Here is an 18,697-nt window from a genome sequence, read left to right as displayed (position 1 = left end):
ATTTCACATGTTTTTGAGAACGGGGACTAAAAGACCCATAGCATTTGCCTCCTGAACCCTCAGTTCTAGTGAGAAAAACTAGGAGCAGATAGAGAAATAAGGGTTGGCTCTGATCTTTGGAGTTAAGAAATTTGACAAGTATCTTTATGGTCGTAGATTTACTTTTTATTTCCAGATCACAAACCATTCCTGTCCATCTTCGGATCGAAGACAGCCTACTCTGTCAACCTCAAGAATGCCACCGTTCTATCAGCCTTTATGACATTGAATACCACTGCTCAGCCGATCACTTAAATGCTGACGCATTATCCTGGTTACCACTGGACGGAATGGAGCCACCGGAAACGGCTGGTAATGTCTTCTACTTTGCAGCGTGGGACGACATACCACTTCAAGCCACAGACATTGCCATGGGGACAAAGAGAGACACCGTGTTGTTCAAAGTGTTGGATTTCACACTGCATGGCTGGCCAAGCTATGTAGAAAGATAGGAGCTATAGGGATACTTCACCAGAAGACTGCAGCTATCCGCTGACAAAGGCTGTCTACTCTGGGGTTGCAGACTCTGGGGTTGCATACCCACAGAAAAGCGAGGTTACTCAACGACCTGCATGAGGGTCATCCTGGAATGTGCCGCAAGAAGGCCCTGGCACAAAACCATGTGTGGTGGCCAGGGCTAGCTAAAGACCTGGAAAATAAGGTAAACAATGTGTCATTTGTATGTCAGTGAGGAACCTGCCAAACCCGGCAACGCTACACTGATGGAAATGGCCAAGTCGAGTGTGGCAGCTTTTGCACATTGGAATTTGCAGAGGAGGATCAACTTAATTTCATTGTGCTGATTGACAGCCATTCAAAATGGATTGAAGTGGAGATACGTGGTCAATTGTACAACTGAATGCATTCAACTGAAATGTGTCTTCTGCATTTAACCCAACCACTCTGAATCAGAGAGGTGCGGGGGACTGCCTTAATCAACATCCACGTCTTCGGCACCCGGGGAACAGTGGGTTAACTGCCTTGCTCAGGGGCAGAATGACTGATTTTTAATTTGTCAGCTCTGGGATTTAATCCAACAACCTTTCATTCACTGGCCCAACGCTCTAACCACTAGGTAACCTGGCAGTAGTAGACATTGCCAGTCCAGGGTTAGCTTAATCTGTTCAGAGACTAATTGATTGTTCTGTCTGTCTTTGTCTGCCTGTCTGTCTGTCTGTCTGTCTGTCTGTCTGTCTGCGTGTCTGTGTGTGTGTGTTGCTGTCTATCTGTCGATTCCCTAGCTGGAGGCAGAGGCTGTGTTCCGCGCCATCACCATTGCCAGCCAGACCAACTGCCCCCTGTATGTGACCAGGGTCATGAGCAAGAGTGCTGCCGACATCATCTCACAGTCCAGGAAAAAAGGTTCCCGGGTTTCCAGTGTGGCTGTGATTGGGCTTTAATTACTGTATCAAGAAGGCACCTAACTTACATATTTGTTAGTCACAATGAATGCATAGAAAGAAGAGAATCTACCTTTCATATCAGAACACGAGAGCTGTCCTTACCACGGGTGATAAGTTAGAGATTAATCTCAAAACGGCCCTTAACCGCATGTCCCTTGGAGGTAGTTGTCACCTCTTAGTGCAACTTCGCTGCTGCCCCCTAAACTCTTCTGTTCTGTAAGAGGATTGGAATGCACCTATGCCCTTATGTGCTGATCCTAGTGTCTTGGTTCACACCCTAGATTTACACTATAGGTCTGGTCTGGTAGACACACCGGATACAAGAAGGCCTGTTTTGAGATGAATCTCTAATTTATCACCCGGGGCTCACCGTAGCAAACTGTCAGAAAACCTGTCCCTGCCATTCATCAGGAGCCCACGGCGGAGCAGGGAGAGGGAGTAGGCCTCTTTTACGTGATGGAGAGAAAGATATACACTTTCTGAACTGAGAAGAAAAAGAGAGGCAGGGAAAGATGCATGTCCTCATGTAGGAAGCATGTAAGGGTCACTCGGTGCTCCCAAGAGGCCTTGTTTTCATCACTGGCTGGTCCCGTTCCTCAGCGCTGACATCCGATTCGTCATGTCAAAGCCCAGAGAGGGAAAGAGACTTGCAAATAGCAACAGGAAAGTTAAACATGAGGCAATGTTAAGAGACCATCCAATCTTTCCTACAAACTGCTGGATCACCTGACCTTTTAGTTCCGTTAGATTCTCCCTTTAGTTCTTATGTTTCAAGCTTTATTTGTCACATTCACAAGTACAGTGAAATGCTTAAATTGCAAGCCCTTCCCAACAGTGCAATATTCAATATCAAAATTTAAAAAAAATTAAACCAGGAGAAATAAGAAAGGAAGAAAAAAACTGGAGAATGTAAAAGCTATACATGTTTACAGGGTCAGTGCCAGCACCAAATAAAAAATGTGCCAGGATACTGGACATTGTACATTTGCTACTGGCATTGACCCAGGATAAACCTAGCAAGCTAACGAGTGAGTACATTTTTAGCAGCATGAGGTGAGTTGATTTAATGTAGTTTCACCCTGGGTGATAACATCTTTTTCTCAGGTAACGTTGTTTTCGGCGAGCCAATCACGGCCAGCCTTGGGACTGACGGGACACACTATTGGAGCAAGAACTGGGCCAAGGCTGCCTCCTTTGTGACATCACCCCCCCTCAGCCCGGACCCCACCACCCCAGACTACCTGAACACATTACTGGCCAGGTAAAGAGCTCCCCCTCTTGACTGTATAGCACTCCACTGACCTAGCATGTCCTCGCTGCATCAAACACGTTAGACTGATGGGCTTTTGGAGGCGCTTCTAACCTCATGATGGATTTATTATTTATTCAACCTTTATTTTGACAGGGAGTCATGCTGAGACCAAAGTCTCTTTAATAGATCAATACACATCAATATACACTATACACTTCAATATACACTATACACATCAATATACACTATACACATCAATATACACTATACACATCAATATACACTATATACATCACTATACACATCAGTATACATGTCAATAGACATCAAAATACACATCAATATACACTATACACTTCAATATACACTATACACATCAATATACAGTATACACATCAGTATACACATCAGTATACACATCAATATACACATCGATATACACTATAAACATCAATAGACACATATGGTTGCACGAGTTGGTGTGTTTGTCTGTTAGGAAAGTTAGAGTGCTCTGTAAGAAAGGGAAGACAGCTATAACAGGTGATAGGAGACCTTGGAACTTGACTCAGAGTAATCGATCTACTTTAGTCGCAGCTCTGCTGTGTTGTCTGAGCCATTCCAGCTGTATGTGAGCTTTTTCAGCTTTTCTGTATGGAATAAACATTTCCCAGTTTGAGGGCTGAGCGTCTGTAGGTTGTAGTTTTTTCCCCTTAAATGAAGCCTAGACAACCAGGTGAGGGGAGTTCCTTACTTATCATAATTCATCAGTCATGTTCAAGGGACGAGCAAAACCTGCAGGCACTCGGCCCTCCGTGGAATGAGTTTGACACATGTGCCTTTTTTATTTGACCTTTATTTAACTAGGCAAGTCAGTTAAGAACAAATTCTTATTTTCAATGACGGCCTAGGAACAGTGGGTTAACTGCCTGTTCAGGGGCAGAACGACAGATTTGTACCTTGTCAGCTCAGGGGTTTGAACTTGCAACCTTCCGGTTAATAGTCCAACCGCTCTAACCACTTTGCTACCCTGCCACCCTCACTTGGCTACCCTGGCTACCCTGCCACCTAAAGGGATCGTAGATCACAGCTATGAAGTTAAGGAATTATTTCAGGTCTGAAGCAGTTACCTGTGGAAGAGGTACTGTGGAAGAGGTACTGTGGAAGAGGTACTGTGGAAGAGGTACTGTGGAAGAGGTACTGTGGAAGAGTGTTTAATAATTGAATCTGCTGCTGAAAGCCACTGTTGTGTGCAATGTACAACATACTGCATCTCAACACATTTCTTACTACTGTTCTATCATGTTTCAGCTGCAAAGCCATGGCTAAGTTGTTACTCTCTGTCGCTCTCTCTCTCTCTCTCTCTCTCTCTCTCTCTCTCTCTCTCTCTCTTCTCTGTCTCTCTCCTCTCTCTCTCTCTCTCTCTCCTCTGTCTCTCTCTCTCTCTCTCTCTCTCTTCTCTGTCTCTCTCTCTCTCTCTCTCTCTCTCTCTCTCTCTCTCTCTCTCTCTCTCTCTCTCTCTCTCCCTCCCTCCCAGTGGTGACCTGAATGTGACTGGCAGTGCCCACTGCACCTTCAGCGTGGCCCAGAAGGCCATAGGGAAGGATGACTTCACTCAGATCCCTGAGGGTGTGAACGGAGTGGAGGAGAGGATGTCCCTCATCTGGGAGAAGGCTGTGGTGAGGATGGATGGGTGGACACCTGTCTGCATGACATATGTCTCTCTCTCTTTCTTTGGTTGTGTCCAAAATGGCACTCTATTCCCCTTATAGCGCACTAACTTTGACATGGGCCCATATGGCTCTGGTCAAAAGTAGTGTACTATATAGGGAATAGGGTGCTATTTAGGATGCATACTCTGAGTCGGTATTCATGTCATAATAATGAATTCCCCACGACCACGCCCACAAATTGGGGAAAACAAACATTCTTTCCCCTTGACCCCCAGTGTAAAAGAGACAACTTTGTTGACGATTTTGTGTCCTACTTAAATTGTGGGGACCTAGTGTCCAAGATGGTTACATGTGTGTGGAAACATTTCATCACAGGTAAGACATTTAACTCGTTTAGTATAGTCCGTTTGTTAGTCCACTCACTACTTGTAGCTATACAGTCTGTTTGTTTGTGTTGTTGGTCTTGGCTAGCTTAATGTTCAGGTTTGGTAGCTAACTAGCACTCACTCACGGTGCTCATGAAAAGAGACATGAGGGAATCCCTACTATATTATGTTTTTTCTAAGTAGTGAGAACACACTGGAGCAGGCAATGTTGAAAGTAATCTTTAGACATGTCATACTTTTCTTATTTATAGTTTTGTAATTGAGTAAAACAAGCAGACAACAAGAACATTATTTAAGAAAAGGTCAACTTTTTGCTGTGAGTCAAGGTGGGCGGGGCCACAACAAAGGGTCTTTACATTGCTCCCTCTGAACCCTCTTAGCTACTCTGAGTACTCCACTTCCTCCAGTTTATGCTGCACATTCCCCACAATTGACTGCAGCTCCTCCTCTCTCCTCTTCCCTAATACATCCTGGTAGTTTGGTTTAGTGATATCTCTGGATCTATCCTCCTAGCCGTTCACCCTGCTTACAGACTAAAACAGTATAGATCTCTGTCTATCTCTGGGTCTGTCCCCCAAGCTGTTCACCCAGCTTACAGAATAAAACAGTGTGTATCTCTTTTTTCCTCCTAATTCTTGTTCTTGCTCTTGAACTCAGACTTAGGTTTTCTTGACAGCTGTGTTATGAATGAAGAGTTGTGGTGCAGCTTTGCCTCAGAATTATTCACACTGGTCTGCCTTAAGACAAAAAACACACGGTCTCAGCTCTAGCATTGACAGGGTGTGTGTGTGTGTGTGTGTGTGTGTGTGTGTGTGTGTGTGTGTGTGTGTGTGTGCGTGCGTGCGTCTGTGTGTGTGTGCGTGCATGCGTACGTGCGTGCGCGTGCGTGTTCTTGCGCTTGACTACAAGAGTCCCCTCACCCACCAGTCAGCTGTAAAAGCCTCTTTGTTTAGCACCTCACCATTATAGCATTTTGACAAGTCACCTTTTTTTCCTGCTCACTCAGACCACTGGCAAGATGGACGAGAACATGTTTGTTGCTGTGACGAGCACCAACGCCGCCAAGATCCTAAACCTGTACCCCCGTAAGGGACGGATAGCTGTGGGCTCCGATGCTGACCTGGTCATTTGGGACTCAGATGCTGTCCGCACCATCACCGCCAAGACGCACAACTCGGTAAGAGGTCAAAGGCTCAGGGTGAATAAAGTTCCAGTGACCTTTCAGTTTCTCAGAAGGGAAATTAAGTCCCTGTAGACTCCCTGCGCACAGGAGCCCAGAGCGTACACTATAGTGCAGGGTTAAACAGAGGAAGTGTCCGTTCAGGAAATCAAGCCTTCTGAACTTCCTGCTGCAGGCGCAGAGAACGAGGGAGAGAGAGAGACAGAGAGGCCTCAGAGAAAAGCAGAATAGTACGATGAAGAGATGTGGAAAGACAGAAACACAGAGAGAGATATAGAACGACAAAGAGAGGGAGAGAAAGAAAGAGCTGGAAAAAGATTGGACAAGTTTTCAATGACTTTTCCATACGTGGAGACCCAAGGTTTTGACATAATGATGTCACCTTCTCGTTTCCTGCTTGTAGCCGCCCCAGACAACAAAACAAGCACATAAGAACACAGAACATAACAACAGGGGCTCCTGTCCATGTTAATGATGGCTACAGTGATCTATTGGGCACAGTAGTTCAGTGCTTTTACAACCTTCTATCTGTGTATCCCTCCCTCTGTAGTAAATACAAGTATCCCCTTATCTGAAATGTTTGATCTGGTTAGCTTTGTATATGTTGTTGCACATAGAACCCGGCCGTGACATCATACTTGGCAGACGTGGAGCCTTATGTCCAGTTGAGAGGAGGCTGGTGGGAGAAGCTATAGGAGGACTGGCTCATGGTAATGCCTGGAATGGAATCAATGGAATGGAGTTAAACATGTGGTTTCCATATGTTTGCTGTACCATTCCATTAATACCATTCCAGTCTTTACAATGAGCCCGTCTTCTCATAGCTCTTCCCACCAGCCTCCTCTGGTCCTGTCCTGGCCTGAATCTGGAAAAACAGCAGGGCCGTGTGCATAGGAACACACAAACCATAGAAGAGAGGGGGCAACAGATTGCAAAAAAATATGTAGAGAGAGACAGAATGATAGACAGAATAAGAGAGTTAGGTGGCAGGAGAATAGAGAGAGGGGGAATGGATCAGAGACGACCAGCGAGAGTGAAAGAGAGTAGGAAGAAAGTGGGAGAGAGAGAGGCCTAGAGATAAAGAAAGATAAAGTGGTAGAGAGGGAGAGAGTGCTAGAGGAATAGAATGTGTTAGAGAGAGAAATGACAGTGCAAGAGAAATAGAGAAGGAGAGAGTGCAAGAGAAAGAGGGAGAGAAAGTGCTGAAGAGAGAGAGAGAGAAGGAGAGAGAGTGATGCTTGGCATCATTAGCCCCAGCTGTGCGATGGCAGCTGTTTGTCTTTTAATGCCAAATGGAGGCGTATGAGAAACAGGCCGACTGGAGGAGGTGGAGGAGGAGGGTTATTTATTTCTCTTTTCCCACACATGTTGTTAATTAAGGCAGAACCATGGTCTCATCTCTACAGAGACGGCCTGCCTGCCTACCAAGCCGCCCGCCAACCCGCCTCCTCTTTTCCTCTGTCCCCACAGCCAAACTGGGCCTGTGTGTCCCATGACTCTACTTAGTTCTCCCTCAAAAAGCTTTACGTCTCACTACAACACACAGAATGGCCTCTCATCAGACCCGTTTTAAGAGCAATATGTCCAAATATGATCTACTTTAGTGGAATTAGCCGGCTCTTCATCTGAATTAGTGTGTCAGCTCATAATGTAAATCACAGACAGTCTTTGGTGCGTGAGGTCATGTGTTTCAGACACCCTTTACTGTTTCTTTTTTCCATACTTGACTTTCTGAGTCCACAAAGACACACCGATGTAAACTCATGTAAACTCCCCGACGCCATTTGTGTCAGACGAGTGACTGTCAGACTGCAGAAAACTGGAAATAGTTGCGTTTACGTGGGAGCTGGTTGCTTCTGCATCGCTGTACTGTCATTTCCTCCACTTGAGAGAGAGTTTTGAGCACTTGAAAGTTCCTGCAGCTGCTCATCGTTTGTATAACTGGATAGTGCTTGTGAATCTCTACAGTAAGTAACGACAGCATAACAGACTGTACTGGGGTGCAATGGGGAAAAGTAGGCTTGATAAATCTAGAGTTTTTGTTTTTGTCATTTTGTTATTTGTCATTCTCCTCTCTTTTGTTGGCCTAGCATCACTGACCAAGACATACAATATCCAGTTAAAGATGCACTATGCAGAAATCTGCCATTTCCTGGTTGCTAAAATTATAATAGTTCACCTAATTTCAGTTTGTGTCAAAAAAAGAAAGTATAGTGTAGAGAATCATTGTACCATTTAAACCGCTGTGAAAAGTATTTTCCAGAACTACAAATATTGTATTTTCAGCTGTTGGAAGCTAGTGTACAAAACTAAAACAAACATTGAACCGATACACCAGATTACCTGATCGCCGAGCATCTCATTCCAAACCCATGGGCATTAATATGGAGTTGGTCCCACTCTTCTGGGAAGGCTTCTGAAGATGTTGGAACATTGCTTTGGGGACTTGCTTCCATTCAGCCACAAGAGTATTAGTGAGGTTGGGCACTGATGTTGGGCGATTAGGCCTGGCTCGCAGTCAGCGTTCCAATTCATCCCGAAGGTGTTCGATGAGGTTGAGGTCAGGGCTCTGTGCAGGACAGTAAAGTTCTTCCACACCGATCTCGACAAACCTTTTCTGTATGGACCTCGCTTTGTGCAGTGTCATGCTGAAACAGGAAAGGACCTTGCCCAAACTGATGCCACAAAGTTGGAAGCACAGAATCGTCTAGAATGTCATTGTATGCTGTAGAGTTAAGATTTCCCTTCACTGGAACTAAGGGGCCGAGCCCGAACCATGAAAAACAGGTGTGGCTGAAATAGCCGAATCCACTAATTTGAAGGGGTGTCCACATACTTTTGTATATCTAATGTGTGCTGCTTCTTAGACTTGCCTTCTTTCAATGAGAATGATAGATATATAACTCACAATTTTATGTGAATATGGTGGGGTCAAAAGTGACATATTTCAGGTTTAATGTATAACGTGTTTGACTGCGTATATTTGACTGCGTGTGTTTGACTGTGTGTTTGACTCTGCGTGTGTTTGACTCTGCGTGTGTTTGACTCTGCGTGTGTTTGACTCTGCGTGTGTTTGACTCTGCGTGTGTTTGACTCTGCGTGTGTTTGACTGTGTGTTTGACTGTGTGTGTGTTTGATGCTGTGTGTGTTTGACTCTCCATGTGTTTGACTGTGTGTGTTTGACTATGTGTTTGACTCTGTGTGTGTTTGACTGTGCGTGTGTTTGACTGTGTGTGTGTTTGACTCTCCATGTGTTTGACTGTGTGTGTTTGACTGTGTGTTTGACTGTGTGTGTGTTTAATGCTGTGTGTGTTTGACTGTGTGTGTTTGACTCTGCGTGTGTTTGACTCTGCGTGTGTTTGACTCTGCGTGTGTTTGACTGTGTGTTTGACTGTGTGTTTGACTCTGTGTGTGTTTGACTCTGTGTGTTTGACTCTCCGTGTGTTTGACTGTGTGTTTGACTCTGTGTGTGTTTGACTCTGTGTGTGTTTGACTCTGCGTGTGTTAGATTCTGGATGTGTTTGATTGTCTGTGTGTTTGACTGTGTGTTTGACTGTGTGTTTGACTCTGTGTGTGTTTGACTCTGTGTGTGTTTGATTCTGGATGTGTTTGACTGTGTGTTTGACTATGTGTTTGACTCCGTGTGTGTTTGACTCTGTGTGTGTTTGACTCTGCGTGTGTTTGATTCTGGATGTGTTTGATTGTCTGTGTGTTTGACTGTGTGTTTGACTGTGTGTTTGACTGTGTGTGTGTTTGACTGTGTGTGTGTTTGACGCTGTGTGTGTTTGACTTTGTGTGTTTGACTCTCCATGTGTTTGACTGTGGGTGTTTGACTCTGTGTGTGTTTGACTTTGTGTGTTTGACTCTCCATGTGTTTGACTGTGGGTGTTTGACTCTGTGTGTGTTTGATGCTGTGTTGGTTTGACTCTGTGTGTGTTTGTATGTGTTTGACTTTGTGTGTGGTTGTCTCTGTGTGTGTTTGTATGTGTTTGACTTTGTGTGTGTTTGACTCTGTGTGTGCACGTGTGCCTGTAGTCATGTCTATGCTTGTGTGTATTCCAGGCTGCTGAGTACAATGTGTTTGAGGGCATGGAGCTCCGTGGTGCCCCCTCGGTGGTGATCTGCCAGGGGAAGCTGGTGCTGGAGGATGGGAACCTGCACGCCATCTCCGGGGTCGGCCGCTTCATCCCCTGCACCCCCTTCCCGGACTTTGCTTACAAGCGCGTCAAGGCCAGGAAGCAGGTAAAAGATGCTCGCCTCTCTCACCTTACTGTCTAGTCAACATCTGAGTAACTGTCTCTGGACTCTGAGTAACTGTCTCCCTTTTATACAATTATTTAACAATATAAAAGTATTTCCAATGAACATATTGTATTCCTAACGCTTCAGTTCTGTCTTAGAATAAGTTTTATATGGATTGTTTTGTCACGGGACAGCGTTAGTATGTCACGGGACAGCGTTAGTATGTCACGGGACAGCGTTAGTATGTCACGGGACAGCGTTAGTATGTCACGGGACAGCGTTAGTATGTCACGGGACAGCGTTAGTATGTCACGGGACAGCGTTAGTATGTCACGGGACAGCGTTAGTATGTGACACTTAGCCAAGGACTGTGAGGTCTGTGAGGCGGAAGGTAAGTCTAGCAGTTACGAGCGTTCTGCCCGTAACCGAAAGGTTGCTCGTTCGATTCCAAGAGCCGACTAGGTGAATAATCTTTCAATGTGCCCTTGAGGAAGGCACTTAACCTGAATTGCTTCTGTAAGTCGCTCTGGATAAGAGCGTCTGCTAAATGACAAAACAAATAATACAAAATAATAGAAGGTCAGGGAGTTGGGGACATCTAGAAGTGGTTAGGGATGGTGGTCAGTGGTTAGGGATGGTGGTCAGTGGTTAGGGATGGTGGTCAGTGAGTTGGGGACATCTAGAAGTGGTTAGGGATGGTGGTCAGTGGTTAGGGATGGTGGTCAGTGAGTTGGGGACATCTAGAAGTGGTTAGGGATGGTGGTCAGTGGTTAGGGATGGTGGTCAGTGAGTTGGGGACATCTAGAAGTGGTTAGGGATGGTGGTCAGTGGTTAGGGATGGTGGTCAGTGAGTTGGGGACATCTAGAAGTGGTTAGGGATGGTGGTCAGTGGTTAGGGATGGTGGTCAGGGAGTTGGGGACATCTAGAAGTGGTTAGGGATGGTGGTCAGTGAGTTGGGGACATCTAGAAGTGGTTAGGGATGGTGGTCAGTGGTTAGGGATGGTGGTCAGTGAGTTGGGGACATCTAGAAGTGGTTAGGGATGGTGGTCAGTGAGTTGGGGACATCTAGAAGTGGTTAGGGATGGTGGTCAGTGGTTAGGGATGGTGGTCAGTGAGTTGGGGACATCTAGAAGTGGTTAGGGATGGTGGTCAGTGGTTAGGGATGGTGGTCAGGGAGTTGGGGACATCTAGAAGTGGTTAGGGATGGTGGTCAGTGAGTTGGGGACATCTAGAAGTGGTTAGGGATGGTGGTCAGTGGTTAGGGATGGTGGTCAGTGAGTTGGGGACATCTAGAAGTGGTTAGGGATGGTGGTCAGTGAGTTGGGGACATCTAGAAGTGGTTAGGGATGGTGGTCAGTGGTTAGGGATGGTGGTCAGTGAGTTGGGGACATCTAGAAGTGGTTAGGGATGGTGGTCAGTGGTTAGGGATGGTGGTCAGGGAGTTGGGGACATCTAGAAGTGGTTAGGGATGGTGGTCAGTGAGTTGGGGACATCTAGAAGTGGTTAGGGATGGTGGTCAGTGGTTAGGGATGGTGGTCAGTGGTTAGGGATGGTGGTCAGTGAGTTGGGGACATCTAGAAGTGGTTAGGGATGGTGGTCAGTGGTTAGGGATGGTGGTCAGTGAGTTGGGGACATCTAGAAGTGGTTAGGGATGGTGGTCAGTGGTTAGGGATGGTGGTCAGGGAGTTGGGGACATCTAGAAGTGGTTAGGGATGGTGGTCAGTGAGTTGGGGACATCTAGAAGTGGTTAGGGATGGTGGTCAGTGGTTAGGGATGGTGGTCAGTGAGTTGGGGACATCTAGAAGTGGTTAGGGATGGTGGTCAGTGAGTTGGGGACATCTAGAAGTGGTTAGGGATGGTGGTCAGTGGTTAGGGATGGTGGTCAGTGAGTTGGGGACATCTAGAAGTGGTTAGGGATGGTGGTCAGTGGTTAGGGATGGTGGTCAGGGAGTTGGGGACATCTAGAAGTGGTTAGGGATGGTGGTCAGTGAGTTGGGGACATCTAGAAGTGGTTAGGGATGGTGGTCAGTGGTTAGGGATGGTGGTCAGTGGTTAGGGATGGTGGTCAGTGAGTTGGGGACATCTAGAAGTGGTTAGGGATGGTGGTCAGTGGTTAGGGATGGTGGTCAGTGAGTTGGGGACATCTAGAAGTGGTTAGGGATGGTGGTCAGTGGTTAGGGATGGTGGTCAGTGAGTTGGGGACATCTAGAAGTGGTTAGGGATGGTGGTCAGTGGTTAGGGATGGTGGTCAGGGAGTTGGGGACATCTAGAAGTGGTTAGGGATGGTGGTCAGTGAGTTGGGGACATCTAGAAGTGGTTAGGGATGGTGGTCAGTGGTTAGGGATGGTGGTCAGTGAGTTGGGGACATCTAGAAGTGTTTTCTCAGTGGTTAGGGATTAATCAGCACTAATCTGATGCAGAGCTGAGATGAGCCATCCAGCACCCACAAACATGGACGATGTCACTGCAGCTTTCCATTAAAGACGGCTTAGCTTTACACTAATGCACACTGCTGTGGCTCAGCCCATGCCACGCATAATCAGATTTACCATCAATCTCAATGTACATTACATACCTGAATGGTAATCCAAAGTATGTTCAATGGAGGCAGATTGCATTCAGATTGCTTAGCTGTTTATCACACCTACTGCACTGTACACAAAGGGCATCTGTCCTCTCTGGTGGCAGTGGCACTGTCTGTCTGTCTGTCATGGAAGGCACAAGATAAATATAGCTAACAGGGTGTGTAATGCAGATGGGAATTGCCAGAAAAGGCTGTAATGTTGTCCTAACTACCTCTATGGGTGATCTGATCATATCCAGGAGGAAGACAGACATGTGATGTAGGTGATGGAGAATGGGAGTTGGAGTGAGGTGATGGGGAATGGGGGTTGGAAGGAGGGAATGGGTCTTGGAGTGAGGGGATGTGGGTTGGAAGGAGGGGATGGGGAATGGGGGTTGGAGCGAGAGGATGGGGGGATGGAAGGAGGGGATGGGGGATGGGGGTTGGAAGGAGGGGATGGGGAATGGAGGTTGGAGCGAGGGGATGCAAGGAGGGGATGGGGGATGGGGGTTGGAAGGAGGGGATGGGGAATGGAGGTTGGAGCGAGGGGATGCAAGGAGGGGATGGGGGATGGGGGTTGGAAGGAGGGGATGGGGAATGGGGGTTGGAGCGAGAGGATGGGGGGATGGAAGGAGGGGATGGGGGGATGGAAGGAGGGGATGGGGATGGGGGGATGGAGAATGGAGGTTGGAGCGAGGGGATGGGGGATGGAAGGAGGGGATGGGGAATGGATGTTGGAGCGAGGGGATGGGGGTTGGAAGGATGGGATGGGGAAAGGGAGGTGGGGGTGGGGGGTGGGGGTTGGGAGATAAGTGTTATGTCAGACTTGAGGATTCATGTCAGGGGCTTCGGCTGTTGGCTGTGGGTTACATACTGAAACAACTGACTGCCAGGGAGTGCCTGTTGTAGCCATGTGTAATGGTTTTGAAGGGATATGATGTGTCCATGGGGTTGCTCATATTGCTGGTGTTGGTGGATACTCAACAGGAACAACAGTGTGCTATTTTAAGTGGATATTTCAACACAAGGGGGTTATATTAAATGAGTTGTGTTCAACTTGAAACGGCTACCCTCCAATTCTGCCATCATTCTCTTTTTGCCCAGACTATAGAGATGTTTCTTTGGTGAGACCTATGTATTAATGCAATGTTGATCTTGTTGACAGTAAGTATTTTCTGATGCTCCTAGCTCAGCTTCCAGGGATTCCTTAGTCACATGACCCTAGGACAGCATGTCCAATAAGAACTGAGTCTGTCAGTAAATCTGGAAGTGTTTTCCTTAGGAAAACACTGGGTGAAATATGCATTGGCACAAAGCATTCTACAAACAACCCCACAAATCAAATTTTAAACAAGCATTGTCATGGAGAACTGTTATAAAGTTACCAACATAAACGATCATCTCTCTCTCTCTTTTTCTTTTCTTTCTTTCTCCATATTTCTCCTTCTATCTCCCTCTCTCTCCCTTTATCACCCCTGTCTCTCTCTCTCTCAGTTGGCAGTCCTGCGGGCAGTGCCCAGGGGCATGTATGACGGTCCTGTGTCTGACTTCTCGCCCCTGTCTCCCTCTCTCTCAGTTGGCAGTCCTGCGGGCAGTGCCCAGGGGCATGTATGATGGTCCTGTGTCTGACTTCTCGCCCATGTCTCGTGGCGGTACCCCCTCAGCGTCTGCCCGTACCTCCCCCACCAAGCAGCCTGTGAGGAACCTGCACCACTCCGGCTTTAGCTTAGCAGGTAAACCTGCACAGCGTGGTGAGCTTCAGCTACCTTTTAATTTACCCATCCGCTTTCCCATCCCTGGCTGTCATAGGAAGTGCCAGGAACCTGACACACACACACACACACACACACACACACACACACACACACACACAGTCAGCAATGACATTTTACAATGCACTTCACACACGATACAGTAGGTTTCCAAGGTTGACTTTGCCATTCGTCTGCATTAGTCACAATAACCTTCAGGTGTAATTTGACATTTTACCATAATCACATTTTAAGCCTTAATTTCATAATTTGTTTGTGGTAACTAATGTTCACAGCACAATACTGTTGTCCCTCAGCCGTCCTGGTACTTCCAGACAGTGCTCTTTATGTTTCACAAGTCTTTTCGTTATTTCTTAACTTTTTGTCACAACATTGATTTGATTGATTTCAGCTTCACACAGATGTCTCTCTCTCTCTCTCTCTCTCTCTCTCTCTCTCTCTCTCTCTCTCAAAATATCTTTATGCATCTTAATTTAATATATGTTCTAAGATTTCAGTCCAGACATCTTGCATCTCACTTTCTTAGCCGTTGCCTGCCTAATGAAGCTCTGTCTACTGAGCAGGTTGAATGAGGCTCATGATCATTGATTTAGCTTAAGTTACATTATTCACATAACCAATAGCAGAGACTAGTTGAGTATTGAGTGACAGATGGCGTTTGTATACATCTGCAACCTCATACCACTAGGTACAACCTTTCAGTGAGGAACCAAGTAAACAATGTTTTTTACTGGAACAATTGATGTGTGATGTACTGATGCAGGAGGTGGAGGGTGACCTGCATTGGAAACGTTTCCCCCATTGCTGTAGTCTAGTGGGGGTTAGTCCATCTATTGACATCCCTTCCAGAGAGCCAGGGAGTCTGCTTTCTTTCCCAAGCATGTGTGTCTATAATACAGACCTGGCCTATTCTCTCTGGCTTCCAATAGAATCCCACTGTTAGGCTACTAGCTACACATTCTGAGAAAATAAATCCATCTCATCCACTTCCAGTGCACGAAAGAACACACACATACACCTACTTGCACACAAACCTACAGGGTTGATATACTTTTTTATATATTTCTCTGTCTTCAGATGTGAAGTAACCTTGGCTGTGTTTTGTCATGGAGAGATGGTGAATTCTACAGTATAAAACACTAGACCCTGGCCTGGAGTGGGTTTAAGATTTAAGACAGTAGACATAAATCTCTCCTTGTCCAATATGTCAATTTAATCCAGGGCAAATCCCAATCCCACTGGTTTTTATTCTAGAAGTGTCCAACGAGGGCCAAGGTCAGGTCACCTGGTTGGTTTGTCATGTGATGAACGATAGTCGCTAGTGGAGGAAACTGGCTGGAGCTGGCTTTGTTAATGGGAAGCCTAACAAGACAGAGCTCTAATCCTGTTTCTGTTAGGTCCCCCCACCACAGAGGATATCCTCATCCTGGTGCTTAAAGAGACAGTACTATAATCCTGTTTGTCTGTTAGGTCCCCCCACCACAGAGGATATCCTCATCCTGATGCTTAAAGAGACAGTACTATAATCCTGTTTGTCTGTTAAGTCCCCCCACCACAGAGGATATCCTCATCCTGATGCTTAAAGAGACAGTACTATAATCCTGTTTGTCTGTTAGGTCCCCCCACCACAGAGGATATCCTCATCCTGATGCTTAAAGAGACAGTACTATAATCCTGTTTGTCTGTTAGGTCCCCCCACCACAGAGGATATCCTCATCCTGATGCTTAAAGAGACAGTACTATAATCCTGTTTGTCTGTTAGGTCCCCCCACCACAGAGGATGTCCCCATCCGGCCAGCCGGACGCCGCATCGTAGTTCCCCCTGGTGGTCGCTCCAACATCACATCCCTCAGCTAAGAGGTTTAACCAGGAGAGATACCAGTCAGAAGATGACAACAGCCATTGGGAGACGACGGAGACATGATTAGTTAAAACAAGTTAAGTTGAGTAAAACACTGAATCCTCATGCCTTACCAGCCACAATGCTACCTGCTTAAGCTTCTAAAAGCTCAGTACTACTCCTCCTAGGGAATTGCAGGTCAGTCACTAAAACAAAATATGAATTTAAAGTACATTTGTTTACCAAAAGATTGGGTTTGTATGCTCTGGAATAACAGGAGTATGTTCATAACCAGAATATAGGTGATCAATTTGTACTACTGTCCCTCATTGTCTACGTTAGTAATTGTGTCAACTCTGTATTGACATTTTAGGCAATACTCTGAATCCATAATATAGTTAAATAAACCTCATGATACCAATTTCCACAGTGTTCTGATGCTTGTTACCTAGGAAAAGTAATACGGCCTTTTTCTTCCATCATGTTTGGCTTTCACCCTTTTTGAGTACTGCTGATTTAGTTCCCTAGCGATGTAATGATAACATGCAGTAACGTCCATAACTGATAGGTGGCATTGTGAGTACGTATGATTGATGTAACGTAGCTTTGTGAATGATGTTGCTCGCTGCCTCCCTGGGTTGTTGAACCAGGAGTGATAGTCATTAGAGATTGTCTTGTTTCTTATTTTTCTTGAAGATAAAAACTTATCTGGTATTACAATATTATTTTGCAAACATGCAACAGCATATTATTAGGTAGAAATGGTTGTCATGTTTAATTTCCCCCCTGCGCTCCGCTCCACTTCATCCTGGCTGTAGATTAACATTGTGAGAAACCGTCCTTTGCATTTGCTTCAAGCTTAATGCCTGTTCCTATTCATACCTTTTAGCAAGTCATCTGGATGGTTAAAAAAACATGTAACCCTTGCACAAGAAGTAAAACCAAGCTTAACTTCCATGGCCTGGGTCGTGAAATTGTAATTATGAGCTTTGTGAACAATAATACATAAAAAAAAATGTTTATGATAAAAGTAACAAACCTTTGAAATCACAGTAATTTACCTCTGGCTTTATTTCTATTTTCCTGACAATGTGGGCTCTCGTTTTGAAGCAACAGACCATCATTCCCTGCATTCAACAACATAACATTGAACGATAATGTTGTGCTGGTTTAAATCGCAACACTCCGAGAGAGTCCCCACAATGCTGTACACTTTAGCTGACTGACAGCCCTTGGTTTGGTAACTAACTAACTAACTAACACCAAGGGGAGGACAGACCGGCGTAACCCTGGGTCACTCTCTTTAAGAGTCATTTTCTATGCTTCTGGTCTGTCTACCTGTCCCAGACAAGGCAGGGGATTGTATGTTTTTAGAATGAGGCTAGGAGGAGGAGGATGAGGAGAGCTTTATTTTTGCTCTCCCAATCAGCTGAGGAAGAGGTCGTGAGGAGGTCGTTGTTTTTTATTGAGTGATGATGTGGAATTTCAAGCAATCCAAGTGGTGATTATATTTATGTTAGTTTGACTTGATCTTTTTTATAGTTTTTATGTATTTTTTTTACTGTTGTATCAAAACCCAGAGAAGGCAGGTCAAAACAACATTGAGGTGTGATGTGGTGGTATGAACTGTTCCTGAATAAACATTCAGTTGCAACTGACTGGTTGTCTCTGTTTGATTTCTCAATATACAGTATAGTAGATGTAAAATATACCTTGTAATGTACTCTGAACATGACCGGTCCAGGAGGAATCACATTCTTGCCAGAGCACCTTGTTAAGAACATCTCTCATAGAAATGTGATGTATAGATATGACAGTTAGTGGTCCTTACCATTTATTAGATTAGAATTGCTGTTATATTATATCCTCTATCTGCATCATTTTAGATTAATACCGCTATGGGAATTTCCCATTTTCAGACCCATTGTTAAGCCTGGCAGTATCCTCGTCACCTCTCTGTTATAGTTATGTTTTATAGCCAGTTAAAGTCTCATGACATCACTTTTGATGGGTGTAATTATGACAGGCTGAGAAGATTTCTGCTATTATAACACCACCTCAGTCTGGAGTGGGAGATGGAGTCCAAACAGAGCCAGTTCACAATAAGAACTTATATAAACCCTCCCAAGATAATGTAGCTGTCAGTGACCAGTTATTTTATATGCCCATTTACAACAGATGAGCTTGTATAGTATGGGGGGAAAGAGATCCTTTGAGGAGAAATCCCATTAAGATGACTGTTATTCTTATTGTAGGTGATCCTCCAGCTTGACCTTAACTAGGCTCTATGACAAGCATACACTGAGTGTTCAAAACATTAGGAACACCTGCTCTTTCCATGACATAGAC

The 18,697-nt window shown here is 45.4% G+C and overlaps 1 protein-coding gene across 4 annotated transcripts in view; it reads left to right on the top strand.

Annotated features, from left to right (window-relative positions):
- The window catches only part of LOC110533367 (dihydropyrimidinase-related protein 3), a 46,462-nt gene extending 28,456 nt beyond the window's left edge, over positions 1-18,006 (top strand). The window contains exons 8-14 of one of the 4 annotated variants that reach the window (XR_005053588.1): positions 1,281-1,401; positions 2,547-2,703; positions 4,229-4,370; positions 5,757-5,927; positions 9,993-10,172; positions 14,231-14,487; positions 16,271-18,006. Coding sequence is in view for 3 of the 4 variants with exons in the window: in XM_036989718.1 (XP_036845613.1) it covers positions 1,281-1,401; positions 2,547-2,703; positions 4,229-4,370; positions 5,757-5,927; positions 9,993-10,172; positions 14,313-14,487; positions 16,271-16,365 (1,041 nt within the window). In the remaining variant the exon portion in view is untranslated. The other 3 variants (XM_036989720.1, XM_036989718.1, XM_036989721.1) reach the window with 3 other exon arrangements.
- Positions 18,007-18,697: the final 691 nt, after the last annotated feature.

This window comes from Oncorhynchus mykiss, chromosome 10 (assembly GCF_013265735.2).
Source record: "Oncorhynchus mykiss isolate Arlee chromosome 10, USDA_OmykA_1.1, whole genome shotgun sequence".
Classification (NCBI taxonomy): domain Eukaryota; kingdom Metazoa; phylum Chordata; class Actinopteri; order Salmoniformes; family Salmonidae; genus Oncorhynchus; species Oncorhynchus mykiss.
The sequence above is the reverse complement of the archived record's forward strand: the minus strand, read 5'-3'. Positions and strand labels throughout refer to the sequence as shown.